The 15,765-nt window shown below is 36.3% G+C and overlaps 1 protein-coding gene across 1 annotated transcript in view; it reads left to right on the forward strand.

The window, feature by feature from the left end:
* The window catches only part of KIFBP (kinesin family binding protein), a 24,109-nt gene extending 15,366 nt beyond the window's left edge, over positions 1-8,743 (forward strand). The window contains exons 2-5 of the mRNA XM_019624519.1: positions 271-350; positions 625-808; positions 3,463-3,547; positions 7,212-8,743. Of these exons, the coding sequence (XP_019480064.1) occupies positions 271-350; positions 625-808; positions 3,463-3,547; positions 7,212-8,140 (1,278 nt within the window). The 3' untranslated portion in view covers positions 8,141-8,743. The remainder of the gene's footprint in view (positions 1-270; positions 351-624; positions 809-3,462; positions 3,548-7,211) is intronic.
* The last annotated feature ends 7,022 nt before the right edge of the window (positions 8,744-15,765 follow it).

The raw sequence follows: 15,765 nt of genomic DNA on the forward strand, positions 1-15,765 counted from the left end.
TTTGTGTTTGTTTGTTTTTTTTAAGTGTATTTGAAGTTCACCTGCAAGAGCAGTAAAAATTTTGTCCAGTGTGAGTTTGTAGGCATTCTTCTTTTATTTGTTTAATTCTCAGATTTTATGGTTAAGAAAATAACTTCGTGGGTAACATGAAAGTGAACTAGTAAAATACGAAGTGTATTGGGCTTTTAAAATTTCATTTCCCCAGTTCTTCCAGAAGAGGGCGCTTGGTGTTTACAGTAAAATTTTAGTTTTGTTTTTCTTAAATTGTAGATTGGGAGTCCTCCTCTTGATCCTACCGAGCATTTTCTTCCTGAAGAAGAGAAACTTACTGAACAAGAGAGATCCAAAAGGTGAGTAGGTATAGAAATGAGCCCTCACAGGTAGTTCCACATAGTGTAGATGATTGTACAAGGTATTCATAAAGGTTATAGACTATGGATTCTGATGTGGATTCAAACTTTCATTTGACCCTGTTCAAATCTGAGGCTCAGTTTCCATATCTGTCAAATAGATATATTAGCCATACCTAATTCAAAGGGTTGGTGGGAGGATCAAGATAAATATATATGAAAGTTCCTTATAAATTGTAAACCATTATGCAAATACTGTTGTTTTTCTTCATAGATTTGAGAAGGTTTATACTCATAATCTGTATTACCTGGCTCAAGTCTACCAGCATTTGGAAATGTTTGAGAAGGCCGCTCATTACTGCCACAGTACCCTAAAACGCCAGCTTGAGCACAATGCCTACCATCCTATAGAGTGGGCTATTAATGCTGCTACTTTGTCACAATTTTACATCAATAAGGTAAGCTTTTCAAAGTAGTTTAGCGAACAAATTTTCTAATAAATGTGTCTAAAAGCAAAACCAAGAGTACCTTGAAAATGTTATCTTTTAAAAATAGGCAGCTTGCGTTGTATGATGTAAACTAGACAGAAAAATGCAAAGCAGTTTACCAGTGCACTAAAATTTTGTAGCTTTTCTTCCATTAATCCTTTGAATCTTAAAATACTGAGTTTTATCATTGCCTTACATGTTGGTAGCCCCTAAAATTACGTGTTACCTAAGACCAATTCTTTTTTGATAGAAGCACGCTCCCTCAATTCATTTTAGTGACATATACCTTAAATTGCAGATTTTATTTTGTAGATAAAACTTTATCTTTAGGCAGTGGTAATCTGGTAACTATGAGAATTTGTCTGAGGAAGTTGACTGTTAAATGTGGGCTTTGATAAAATCATGTGATGCATTTCAGTTATTCTTTAGAATTAACTCCTCTATAATAATTTTCCTATGTTGGAAGTATCTCTGCTCAGTTCCAGAGTTCCAGGTCTTTATGATAATACTTCTTCTGGAGTATTATACAGGGACAAATTTGAGCTTTTCAGTTGTTTATCAGAATTATTCAGAATCATGCTGATGTATTCTTAATCGATTTATTTAATACTTTAGTCCTTAAGCGTTTTTAATGCTAAAACACTTTTAAGCCACTTTTCCCAGCTAGATTTTCTGTTAATCCTCAATAAGATATCTCAGCAGTAGAAATTACTTTTATTTGTATTTGATTCACAAGCCTCTCTAAAACTTTGGTAATTCTTTGCTTATCAGAGTTCCTTCTTAGATCTCTCTGGTTAACTGCTGCTGTATCCTTACTAGGCCTTTATCCTAGCTAAGATTTTTGTTAGTGCTGGTTCTATAAATGCACCCTATGTTTAAAGTATTATCCCACAGAGTTTCATTCAGAAAAGCTATTAGCAGGAGAGAAAAGGCTGTAGTGACTGCAGTATCGCTTCTAGGACTTTGGTCTAAGATCAAGCGTGTAAGTAATGCTGCTGCATATATCAGCATTCAGCTAAATCTGACTTTCATGAATCCATTTCATTGTGGTCATCATGAAAAAGTGTTACTTGGTGCCTCTGTTTGTGGCACCTTTTTAATAGCATCTGGAGGCCCCTTACTTTGTTTAGCAGCTATACAATTACATATTCACTGTGATTTGAATTAACACTTAAAACAACATGGATATTAATAATACTAAGATATCTAGACATTTATTTAAAGTGTAATTAAAAGTTTAAAGTTGTTAAGTATTGCCTATGTGGAGCATGCAGTAATTTTCATGAGTACCTCCCCTTCCCTATCCTTTTATTTTTTTTACCAAGATGTTTTTTATGTTTTTGTTACAACTAAGTTGTATTGTAAAAAGAGAAATTTGAACCATGTTTTTTAAAAAGTAATTGTCATTTACATCACCCTCATCTTCATGTGATTCCACTGATGAGGTTTTGTTACTTGGAGAGTTCCCACCTGGCAGGTGCTGAAGTCCCACATTTACCAGCCACCTAGAGGGCACAAGGCACTCACTGTTCTAGTAGTGGCTGCTTACACGGAGCCAATCTAAAAAAAGCTGAAGTGATAATGATGGGTAAGGGATTGTAGAGGGACAAAGATGCTTTATATAAACTGTAACTTCTAGTTTTTGAGATTTAACACTAACATTTTGATCTATAGATACTGCTGGGCTAATACTACACATGATCTATAGATATTGCTGGGCTAATAGCTATTCTCAATGGCTTCTGAATTTGCCATAATGGAGAGCTACATTTAATGCTGAGATTTTGAAGTCATAATCAACCATTAAAAATCTTAGCAAAATCAGGTATTACTAATAAAAAATAGACATTATGTTTAATGAGGGTGGCGTCCAACTGAAAGCTGGACTTGAACTTTGTACTGCTGGGTGGTCCTGTGACTTACATGACATATGCAAAATGTTTATATTAACAAAGAGATCTTCTTCAAGTGTTTGCGAAGTTCACCATGCCCAGATTTGAATTATGAAGTTTTTGAGTGTGTTGGTAAAGCAATCCCATGAAATTTATCTGGGGAAATCTGTTGCCTTCAAAACTTGGTGGGAAGCTTTATTATGAATTCCAAAGATTTTAGAAGACAGGAATCTCTTCTTATCAAAATTTACTCTTTTTGCCTTTGAATGCTAGGATATAAAAGGGATCTCTAAACCTAAAAATAATTAAACCTTTCAGTCCTCCGATAGAATGTAAATGAATGTAAATGGTCTAAGAATTTATCATGCGTAGAACTTTGCCTGTTTGGACTGAACCTAAAAACTGTCTGAGGCACTTTGAGTCTATGATGATAGTTACTGTTGTATACTTACTGATGACCTGAGCAGAGTTAACTTTTAGTCAGCAGCTCTCATTCAGCCAGTTTGAATTATTAAGAGTTTGGGGCATTATACTTCTTTGAGGTAGATTTTTAACTAGATAATACTATATTATGTCTTATATACCTTCTTAATGTTCAACAACTATACAGGGTCTCCTTGGTGGTTTTTACCTGATTTTATAGCTTTTCCCACATTTAAAGACTTTATGCGTGTATCAGTTGCAAATAAGGCTGTAGAATAATTGCATTTAGTCATGTTATTTCCTTAACAGCTATGCTTTATGGAGGCCAGGCACTGTTTATCAGCTGCTAATGTCATTTTTGGTCAAACTGGAAAGATCCCAACCACAGATGACAGTAAGTTTATGTGTGCATGTTTTATTATATATTAGCTGTTTAAAAACNATATAACATCTTCAGAATTTTCATGTCATATAGTTTGAATTTGAGAGCTCATCTCCCTGTATTCAGGCTTGAACCAGAACTGCTGAGAATGTTTTCTTTTTTAAGAGATCTCTGGAGGAGATTGTAGATATTTTGAAAGCATTATATGTTTCTGGCTTATCTTTGTCTCTCTCTATATTAGTTATCTATTGCTATGTAAAATTTTACCTCTAAATTTAGTATCTTGGACAAAAAAAACGTTTATCATATCAGGAATGTAGGCAAAGCTTAGCTGGTTGCCTCTGGCTCAAGGTCTCTCATCAGATTGTCTGGCCTGTGGGGGCTGCACTTGAAGGCTCAGCTTGGGGAGGATCCACTTCCAAGCCCACTCATGTGGTTGTCTGCAGGATTCAGTTCCTCACAGGCTGTTTGATCTGAGGGCCTCAGTTCTTTGCTGGCTGCCGACCTCCCTCAGTTTCTTGCCATATGAGTCTATGCCTTAGGTGCGTTGCATCGTGGCATTTGGCTTCCCTCAGAGAAAACAAGCAAGAGGGAGCACCCAAAATGGAACCCCACCGTGTTCTGTAACCTAACCTTGGAAAAGACCTTTTGTCACTTTTGTCATCTTTTTGTTAGAAGCAAGTCACTAAATTCAGCTCATGTAAGGGGAAGAGATTGTACAAGGGCATGAATGCCAGGAGGCAGGGATCATTAGGGATCCATTTTAGCAGCTATCTACCACGACATAAGGACAATATTATGAATAATTAATTCATTGTTCATGAGACTCTAGTATTATTTGACAGGTAAACATTGGCTTTGAAACTATGAGTTACTTTACTTGGAAGATTTATATTGTCATTATTTATTTCTCTTTATTTTCCAGAATAACCTGGGTATCTTGTGGTCTGAAAGAGAAGAAATTGAANGGCAATTTTAGGAAACCACTCTGGCTCCTAGGGGAAGAATAGATTGTAGGGGAAGAAGGAGGCACCAGAGGGGAAGCAAGGAGACAAGCTAGGTTCTATTATGATTAATCCAAGTGGTTTGGACTAGGGTGATAGAAAAGGGATGGAGAGAGGTGGATTCAGTTAGTGCTTTGGAAGTAGAATCACAGGACATGCCAAAGGATTAAATGTAAAGCATGAGGAAAAGAATCAAGGGCCATATTAAGTTGAAACACGCAGAAGAAGCATGTTTTTATGGGGTTAAAAATTAAGAGTTCTATTTAGATCATATTGAGTTGAGATGCTTGAGATGAAATGATTGGTAATAACATCCCTTAATCAGGCTTTAAAAGGAAAGTGAAGAGGAGTTCCCGGTCAAGATGGTGGAGTAGTCTAAACTAATTCTAAGAAACTAAAGACTGAAAAGATCAAGAGGAGGCAAAGATAAGGTGGTTTCTTGGGGATAGTGGTACAACTCTGCATCTCAGCTACCCTCATTTCTTCAACTCTGGAGAACTGATTCTAGAATAAATCCCCATTATAAGCCTTTCCTGATATAGCCATTTTGCTACCAACCTAATTAACTTCATGACTTCATTTATAGTGATTTACTCATTTGTTTAACAAATACTGGGCTCTTTTCTGTGTATTTTAACTGTGCTAAGCTTTGAGAATATTATCTATGGGTCACAGCCTCTAAAATCTTGAGAGTTTTTCTTCTTTCCAACTGTATTCAACTTGATTCAAAAGATAAAATTCAAGTATCACAGGCACTGCTCTTAAAGCTGGTTTTTATCCTGATAGCCATCAACATACTCTGCTAATTTGTCATTTGCCGTCTGCAGTGACTTTTTGTTTCAAGACTTTGTCTTTAGTTATCAGCAGAAAATCTCACTGGCGGCTGCTTTGCAATCCTATATTCTATTCACATAACCTGTTGCACAAACTGCTTTCCCTGAGCACGGCTTCCCAAAGACAGCTGCCCACTGAGACTTCATTGCTTCTCTGGGTATTTTAGTAGTTCTCGAACTTTTTGGTCTCTAAGCCCCTTTGCACTTAAAACTGAGGATGCCAAAGCGCTTTTGTTCATATGGGTTATATCTATTTACCCTATTTGAAATTTAAATTAAGAAAATTTTAACAATTTATGTTAAAATGACAATAATAAACCCATTGGATTTAAACAATCTTTCATGAAAAAGAATTATTTTCTCAAAAAGGCAGCATGTTTTATGTTTGTACAAATGTCTTTTTTTCTTTTTTTAATTTTATTGGGGAATTGGAGGGGGACAGCGTTGAAGAATTGGGGAAGGGGGGCAGACAAGTTGCTGTCCTTTTATTCTTCAGTCTAGTTGTGGAGGACGTCGCTTCACAGGCCCATGTTGGTATTATCATTGCGCTCTTCCCAGGTGAGGCAGTTGCTCAGTGGCCATTGGATGGCTGCTCACGGTGGCTCATAGCAGCTCGCGGAAGCGCACACCAGCTGCCGGCCAGCCCACATCATTGCTGGCGACTCACNGGTAGCCCATGGCAACCCACTGCAGCAGGGGCTGTAGCCTACGCTGTCACCAGTGACTCACAGCAGCCCAGCTCCAGGTTGAGCTGTTGTTCAGCAGCTTAGCTGTAGAAGGCAGTGTCACTGGCCGTCATATGTGGGATCCGAACCGGGGTCCTCTGGCATCCCAAGCCAGCTCCTAGCCATCGCGCCGCTCAGCCAGCCCTAATTGTAAATTTTCTAATGGCCACATTAGAAACGGAAAAAAAGCAGGTGAAATTAATTTTAATTATATATTTTAACCCAGAACATTAAAAAAACCTGTCATTTCTATATGTCATCAACATTAAAAAATTAAGAGATATTTTAAAACTTCCAGTTGGAAATTTATTCGTACAAAAATTTCTTGGAAGTTGTATGTGTGGTATTTCACACAGTTCACATCTCGGTTTGGACTCACCACATTTCAAGTGCTCAGTCACCATCCTCACATGGCTCCTGTTTGGAACAGTGTAGGTCTAGAGAGACGACATCAAGAGAAAAAAAAAGAAAAGGCCTTGGGGCTAAGTATCGAGGAATCTGATGATTCATTTTGTTAGCCCAGAAGAGGAGAATGATCTTACTCTCTTTTAATCATTTTAGCCCCCACCCCCTTTGTTTTGTTTTTTTCCCCAGGAGGGAGGGGAAATAACTTTAATTAGGAAGGTAGATTTAACTTTTACTTCACTTTAGTGTCTTTAAAAGACCTAGAGCATTTCTCTGTAATACGTTTCACTACATAAATTACAGCATAAATATCATATCGTTAATCTTAATGGTGTGTCTGTGAAACAGTTTTAGGATTTACATTATAGTTTTACTCTAATGTTAAAATACTAATAATGTATTACGTGTATATAATGTTTCACAGTTCTTAAGGTTCTTTCATATGTATTTATCTTATCTGAAAGATAAGATATGTGTTTTATAAATAATAAATGTGTTTTAGTTCCCCAAAGAGGAGTAAAATATGTAAGTGATTTATCTATTTAAATACTTCCTAATTTTTTATATTTTTAATATAATTGGAATATAATTAGAAGAATGACGTTTTAGAAGATGTTGAAGATTATAATACCACCCTAAACCAGGCTGGGAAGTAACAGTGTTTTTGTGTTTGTTTTTGTTTACTCTTCAGTTTGTTTTAATATTATTTGACATCAGGCGATAGTGACCAACTTAACCATAATTTCTTTTTTTTTTTTTCAGGACAACATAGGGGAACTTGATCTTGATAAACAATCTGAACTTAGAGCTTTAAGGAAAAAAGAACTAGATGAGGAAGAAAGCGTTAGGAAAAAAGCTGTGCAGTTTGGAACCGGTGAACTCTGTGATGCCATCTCTGCAGTAGAAGAGAAAGTGAGCTATTTGAGACCTTTAGATTTTGAAGAAGCCAGAGAACTTTTCTTGTTGGGTCAGCACTATGTCTTTGAGGCAAAAGAATTCTTTCAGATTGATGGTTATGTCACTGACCATATTGAAGTTGTCCAGGACCACAGTGCTCTGTTCAAGGTGCTTGCATTCTTTGAGACTGACATGGAGAGACGGTGCAAGATGCATAAACGTAGAATAGCCATGCTAGAGCCCCTCATTGTGGACCTGAATCCACAGTATTATCTGTTGGTCAACAGACAGATTCAGTTTGAAATTGCACATGCGTACTATGACATGATGGATTTGAAGGTTGCCATTGCTGACAAGTTGAGGGATCCTGATTCACACATCGTAAAAAAAATAAATAATCTTAATAAATCAGCACTGAAGTACTATCAGCTCTTCCTAGACTCCCTAAGAGACCCCAATAAGGTATTTCCTGAGGTAATAGGGGAAGATGTCCTGCGTCCTGCCATGTTAGCTAAGTTTCGAGTTGCCCGTCTCTATGGCAAAATCATCACTTCAGATCCCAAGAAAGAGCTAGAAAATTTGGCAACATCATTGGAACATTACAAATTTATCGTTGATTACTGTGACAAGCACCCTGAGGCTGCGCAGGAAATAGAAGTTGAGCTAGAACTTAGTAAAGAGATGGTGAGTCTTCTTCCATCAAAAATGGAGAGATTCAGAACCAAGATGGCCATGGCTTAATAATCACTGTTTTTAATGAAAGAAAAGGTGCAATATTGAAGATTTGTTTCCCTTACTCAAACAGGCCCAATTCCATCGTAATATTTACTTTTATAACCAGATGAGTGCAGTTTGAACTTAAGCTACAGTCAGATCAATTAAAGATCAATTAAGCCTTTACTAGGACCTTAATCAACATAAAGATAATTAATAATTTACACCTAATTATGTAAATTGCCTTGTTCAAGTGACATGTGATTGGTATTTTAGATTGCTTGTTTCCTATTTAAATATAAACCTTTCCCGCCTCAGTTTCTAAAGGTAGGTTTTTTGTTCCTCTTACTTAATGGATTCTTTCCATTTTAAGGAAAAATGCTGGGTAGTATACCTGGTAGACAAGCTTGTTATATTAAAAATGAAAAAGTAATTTGCTATAGTTATTCTTTGCCAAATACATACTTTCCTAAATTCCCAAAGAAATCTTTCCTTTTTGAAAATATTAAAAAACTAAGTTATATTGTTGTAAAATATTGTAAAGTAGTTTGTCTCATTTATAGGGGAAAAAGGCCTTGTTGGAAATATAATAAATTAACTTGTTTCAGTAATAAAAGCTTCCAGTTACTGTTTTGTTTTCTTGTAAGAATTGATTGTTGATACTTCAAAGGTATTGCCTTATTTGAAGCCAGAGAAGAATCTTTGATAACATTGCACAGATAGAAAACATTAAAATCTTACTGGCTACATTTTCTCATCAGAGGATTATGGTTTATTTGTAAACCTGTAAGCACTGTTGAAAAAGAATATGTACTTCATAAAACCATTGTTAATTTATATTAGTCATTTTAAGAAATCCAGAATTGAAATGGAGTCCCTTTCGAGTGCAAAAATCAAGATCAGTTATAAAATCTGATACAGAGAATAATAGCTCTGTATGTTGGCTTGCCTGTTAATTTGCTTTGGGAAGTTTAGGAGGAGGTCAACTCTAATATTCTGTAACATTTATATATGTATGGTAAACAACTTTTCATTTGAGATCAGCTGCCGGGGAGAGGGGAAGGACTTTTGAATGTAACAGCAATATATAATTCACTCACTATTTAATATTTAGTAAATGTCTGCTGTGAGTCAGACACTGTTCTCACTTTTCTAAGCATAGAGGATACAGTGATGAACAAGATAAACCAGGTCCTGCTCTCATAGAACAAGTACACAAATAAGCAAGATGATTTCAGTATATGAGTGCTATTTAGAACGGAACAAGAGTGATATGGTAAACATTTCATGGGAAGGGGTGCTTCTTTAGCTACAGTGATCTGGAAAGGCCTCTGAAAAGCTGGGAGGTGACAGTGAGCTGAGAACTAAATGGGGAAAAAAAGGCAGCAAAAAGGATTCTTTGGTAGAGTATTCTGGAGAATGCTAGGCCCTCGGGAACAAGCTTTGGGCGCCGTTTGGCATCTTAGAAGATGGGAAAGGCCTAAGTGGCTGGTGCAGATGAGGGTGGGGAGTCCCGATGGATAGGGCTTTGTAGATGAGGGAGAGGAATTTGGATTCATTCTAGTACAGGGGTCGGCAAAATTTGAGACAGAAGAGCCGCCAGGGGTCAGCAAACTGCGGCTTGTGAGCCGCAGGCTCTCCAGTAAAATTGAAAATGAAAATAAAACTATCATGGCTTCATTTATAAAATTTTTAAGGGATATTATTCACATAATGATGATGATGTAAAAATATATTTATGGCTCTCGAATTTTTAAATTGTGAGGGACAAGATTGGCTCTTCCGGGGGTTGGCAAACTTTTGAGATGGAACGTACCCAAAGAGCCGCATATGGCTCNTTTCTTACTCTCCCCATCTCTACATTTTAAAATCTTATCATTCAAGGCCTACCTCAAATCCAGTACTTCCTTTACCCCAGAGAAATGGGGTCTACAACATATTCATGTTATATCATTATCTCCAGGCTCAATAGGTTCTCAGTAAATAATTTTTAAATGCATAATTTTTCACCCCCTATAGATATCATCTCCCTCCTTTAAACTCCATATGGAATTTTTCTTTCCTAAGTCACTTAAATTCTGCTTTGTATTATTCTTATTCATGTTCCTGTACCTCTTTTTAGACTATAAGCAACTTGAGGGTAGGGAACAATTCTTACTAATCTTCATATACTTTATATGGTATATAAATATATATTTTAAAAAAAATATATATAAATGTATCCAGAAATAGCCCTGTCAATTTGTAGCTGTGTTCATGGCAATTTACTTAATCTCTCTGTGCCTCAATTTTCTTACAAGATGGAGGTAATAATAGTATGTACTTAATAGTGTTGTTATGAGAGTTAAATTTATTCACACACAGGGCTCAGGAAAGTGCCTGAGACATACCAAGTCCTCAATAAATGTTAACTATCGTTATCATCATTATTATTACTGATGCATAGTGAATCCTAGTTCTTAACCACCAAAGAGGAAAGTAAATCATTTGGATGCTGTGTAGATACGTAAACTTTCCTGAAGGAGTTATTATGCTTTTTCTTTTTTTTTCATGTATTAAAGTATAAGTTTTACTAGTACATAATATAGAACTGTGTGAAATGACTAAACAAAATAAAACCAAACAAACCACAAACCCCCAGAAGCATAGCTCTTAAAAAGATGACAGCATTATAGAGGTTGAGGATAAATATGAGGCATATTTAGGAAATAAGGGAAGTAGGGAAAAGAACTAGGAAGTTTTATATCTAAAGAAGTTGGAACCAGGAAGAGCTATCAGCTTTCTTCTGCTCAGAAAGCAGCCTAGAAAGCATGCAGATAAACAAGCAGCCAGGAAGCAAGTAAGTAAACAAGATTTAGAGACTTACGGCCTGCATTTGAAGTAATTGGTTCAAGCAAAATACACTATGGGTTAACTCTTACCCTTCAGTTAGTTGATGTTTTCCAGACTGGGCACTAGAATTTACCACCCGATTACTTTAAACTCAAATAGTTGCCATGCTACTTAAATTACTCAGATTTTCCATAATCTCACCTTTTTTGTTTCTTTAACTTTTTTCTTTGACCATCTGTTTATCTGAAAAGCCTTCTTCAACTTAAAAACATACAGAAACTTATTTTTATTTATGCCAGCTCTACGCTAGTCATTGTATTATGATGAACAAAAATGGACCTGGTTTTTGACTTTATGTAAAAGTGCAACATGATGTGAGAAGACATAGTAGGTGGAAGAAATGTGAGAAGGAAGCTCTGGGAATGAGTAGGAGTTACCTAGACTGGAGATAAGAGGGAACACCCTACAAGGAGCGGATGCAGCAAGTTTAAACGTTCTAGGGCATAGGGAACTAGAAGGGATGGAACAAATGCCTGTGAGGCTGGAGCAGAGTCAGAGAGCATGTGATGTAAACAGAGTTAGAAAGGGGCTAAAATAAACGGCCTTAATGGAATGGAAGCTTAGAAGGATATTTGGAACCGTCACTTAAGTAGCAGAATGGAGAATGAATTGAGGGAAAGCAAGAGTAGATGAGGGAGGTTAGAAGACCACTGAAATAGTCCAGGTGAGATGTGAAGGTGGCGTAGTCTCTAGGATGGTGGCAGAAGTGGTGGAAGAAAAAAGAATGGATTTAAGAGGTATTTAGAAAACAAACTTGAAGGACTTGGCGATAGATTGGAAGTGTGGGGTAAAGGGGAGAGGAGAGGGGACATCTCAAGGATGATTCCTAGGTTGCTAGCTGTCCACATCGATGGGGTGTCCTTCCCTAAAGTAACACTAGAATAGGAACCTGTTTGCTGAAGAATAGGAATTCCATTGTGGACATGTTGAGGATGAGGTGTCTTTGAGTCTTCTGAGAGGAGATGTCATATAGGGAAGCTGTAGTTTTGGGCCTGGAGCCTGAGAATAGGCCTAGGCTGAAGCTATAGGCTTGTGAGGCATCCTCCCACGGATGGCAGTTACAGCTGTGTGTGTGGGTGGAGTCACCTATCTAGAGCAGTGCTGGCCAACAGAAATGGAATACCAGCTACAGATATAATTGTAAATTTTCTTTCTTTTTTTTTTTNAGAAAATTCAAGAATAGAGCAAAAAACTACCATGTGCCCATCTAAATTCACCAACTTTTAATATTTGCCTTATTTGCAGTCACATTTTATTTTTCTTTCTGAACCATTTGAGAGAAGATTGCATACATTAGGCTCCTTTACTCTTTAATACTTCAGTGTGTATTTCCTCAAAATCAGAACGTTTTCTTGTGTAATCATAGAACAGGAAATGTAACAGTGATGCAATTCTTTTATCTGCAATGCATATTTCTGTTTCAGTAATTGTCCTTTGTGCAGTTCTTTTTTCATACCAGAATATCCAGTTCAAAATGGCATATTGCAATTAGTTGTCATACCTCTTTAGTCTTCTTTAACCTGGAATGTTCCTCAACCTCTTTCTCTTTTATCACAGGCATTAAAAAAAAAAATACATCTCAGTCATTTCATAGAATTTTCATCAATAGGTATTTTGATGTTTTCTTACGCTAAGATTCAGATTACAGTAGTCCCCTCTTATCTGCGTATCTGCGGAGGATACGTTCCATGATCCCCAGTGGATGCTTGAAATCAACAGGCAATACTGAACCATATATTATATATACTATGTTTTTTCCTATACATACATATCTATGATAAAGTCTAAACTACTCTTGTGCCTTGAGGCCGTTATTAAGTAAAATAAGGGTTACTGAACACAAAAGCATTGTGAGACCATGGCAGTCAATCTGATAACTGATATGGCTACTAAGTGACTAATGGCAAGTAGCATATACACAGCGTGGAGACACTGGACAAAGGGATAGAGCAGGACAGGGTGAGATTTCATCACGCTGCTCAGAACAGTATGCAATATAAAACTTAAGAATTGTTTATTTCTGGAATTTTACACTTAATATTATTTCTGGGTGTGGTTGACCTTGGGTAACTGAAACCAGGGAAAGTAAAACCATAGATAAGGGAATACTACTGTACATTTTTGGAATACTGCTTAAGTGATGTGTCCAAATAACTAGTTTTTTAATTATAATGTTTCATTTAGTTTTAAAAATCACAGTTAACATTTATATTTGAGCAAATCATAACCACAATGAGACATCACCTCACACCTGTTAGACTGGCGATTATCAAAAAGTCAAGAAATAACAAGTATTGGTGAGGATGTCAGAAAAGGGAGCCCTTTTGCACTTTTGGTAGGAATGTAAATTGGTACAACCACTATGAAAAACAGTATGGCGTTTCCTCAAAAAATTAAAAATAGAGCTACCATATAATTCAGCAATTCCACTTCTGGGTATTTATCCAAAGGAAATGAAAGTACTAACTCAAAAACATACCTGTACCCCTGTGTTCACTGAAGCATTATTTACAATAGCCAAAATATGGAAGTAACCTAACTATCCATTGGTGAATGAATAAATAAAATGTGGTGTATTATTTAGCCGTAAATAATATTTATGGAATATTATTTAGCCATAAAAAGAAGGAAATCATTTTTAGAGGAAGGTACAAACTTCCAGTTATGAAATAATTAAGTCATGGGAATGTGATTTGTAGCATGGTAACTATAGTTAATAATACTGTATTGTATATTTGAAAGTTGCTAAGAGAGTAGATCTTAAAACTCCTCATCACAAGAAAAAAACTTTATAACTATGTATGGTGATGAATGTTGTTAACTAGAGTTAATGTGGTGATCATTTTAACATCAAATCGTGTTGTACATCTGAAGCTAATATATGTCAATTATACCTCAATAAAAAAAAAGATTAGTACTTTCCATTATTATAAAATCTGTAACATGCATACACAGGGCCCTTGAGTATTTTTAGTAAGATATCAATTCATTAAATTTTGCTTTCAAACCTTAAGGATTTCAAGAACCCAGATCCACAGGCCATTTCTGAAAAGGAAAGATCAAGGACTTCATATCTAAGTGCAGGTTCCAAAGTACAGTTAATCCTCATTTGTGGATTCCATGTTTGCAAATTCACTTACTTGCTACGATTTACTTGTAACCCCCAAATCAGTATCTGAGGCGCTTCTGCGATCATTTGCAGACATGTGCAGAACAGGAAAGAATTGGAGGCGCCCACTTTGAGGTGCACTTTCCCAGCTGAGGTGAAACAAGGCAATAGTCTCTGCCTTCTTGTTTCAGCGGTCATGCTTGTAAAACAAGTGTCCTTTTTGTGGGCTACTTAGTGCCACATTTTTGACGTTTTTGTGCCTTCCGTTGGTGATTTCATTGTTTAAAAAGGCCCCCAAGTGTATAGCTGAAGTGCTGTCTAGTGTTCCTAAGCACATGAAGGCTGTGATGTGCCTTCTGGAGAAAAGATAGTGTTAGATATGTATAAGTGGACCCATGCATTTCAAATTCATGTTCAAGGGTCAACTGTAATTGTTTTTTCCCTTAATTAATTGTAGATTGGTTGAAATCTACCAGGTGTGATAAAAAAATACAGTGGATGTTTAAATAAAAGAATTTATTATAGTAAAAGACACATTGGCATTAATCCCCCTCAAAATACTTTCCCTCACTTTGAACATACTTATCCCATCGTTCTTGCCACTTTCTGAAGCAGTTCTGGAAGTCCTCTTTCATGAGTGTCTTTAGTTGCGCTGTCGTGGCTGCCTCCCATGTCCTGAATAATTTGGACTTTGGGGAAGAGCCAGAAGTCGCACGGTGCCAGATCTGGTGAATAAAGTGGATGAGGACACACCATAATGTTTTTATTTGACAGAAATTGGCATACCAGAAGCGATGTGTGACACAGTGTTGTCATGATGGACTGTGATTGATGACACTCTTTAAAACACACCTTCTCTCAACTGTAGCTCACACCTGATTCATTGATTGCACCTAAGAAGTTGAAACTTGTCACATACTGTTACTAAGGTTCAACACTCCACTTCCCGTATTGAAGGTCCCTGTCTTTCTGTTGGATGGTACTTGGCAGCAGCATTCACTATATTTTTTTATCACACCACGTAAGAGGCACTTGTCCAAAAAAAATAATAATAATAAAAACTAAATCACTAGTAAGATATCATTTTGATTTTACTCTTTAAAATAGCTAAAAAAAAGTTACAACGTCCATTGTTTTCAAAATGCTTCCATTGAGTAGCCTGATATATCGTTGGTTAGAGTATTTGTTGAAAATAATTTGGTGGTATGTATCATGAACGTTTAAAGTGGTATAAACTCTGACCCAGTAAATTCCATTTCTAGGAATCTGACCTAAGGAAATAATCCAAAATCTAGACAGATTTATGCAGAGATCTCTTTCTGTTTAGTGTTGTTTGTAATAGAAGAATTGGAAACAACAAATGCCCCGTATTAGAAGAATGGTTAGATAAAGTATGCAACATCTATATAATTATATATAGTGCTATACTTAAAAATGATTAATGTAATTTTTAGTTGATAATTACATAGGTAAAGTGTTAGTGGTATAATATAGGAACAAAAGCTGTATTCAAAATTGAATATGTATAATGACCTTAGTTTTCACGTACAGGTAATATTGGGTTGTCGGAAAAGTCATGACGTATTTTTTTCTATGTTTTTCGTTGCAAAAATGCGTCATGACTTTTCCGACAACCCAATACATAAGAAAA

This window comes from Hipposideros armiger, unplaced genomic scaffold (assembly GCF_001890085.2).
Source record: "Hipposideros armiger isolate ML-2016 unplaced genomic scaffold, ASM189008v1 scaffold_15, whole genome shotgun sequence".
Classification (NCBI taxonomy): domain Eukaryota; kingdom Metazoa; phylum Chordata; class Mammalia; order Chiroptera; family Hipposideridae; genus Hipposideros; species Hipposideros armiger.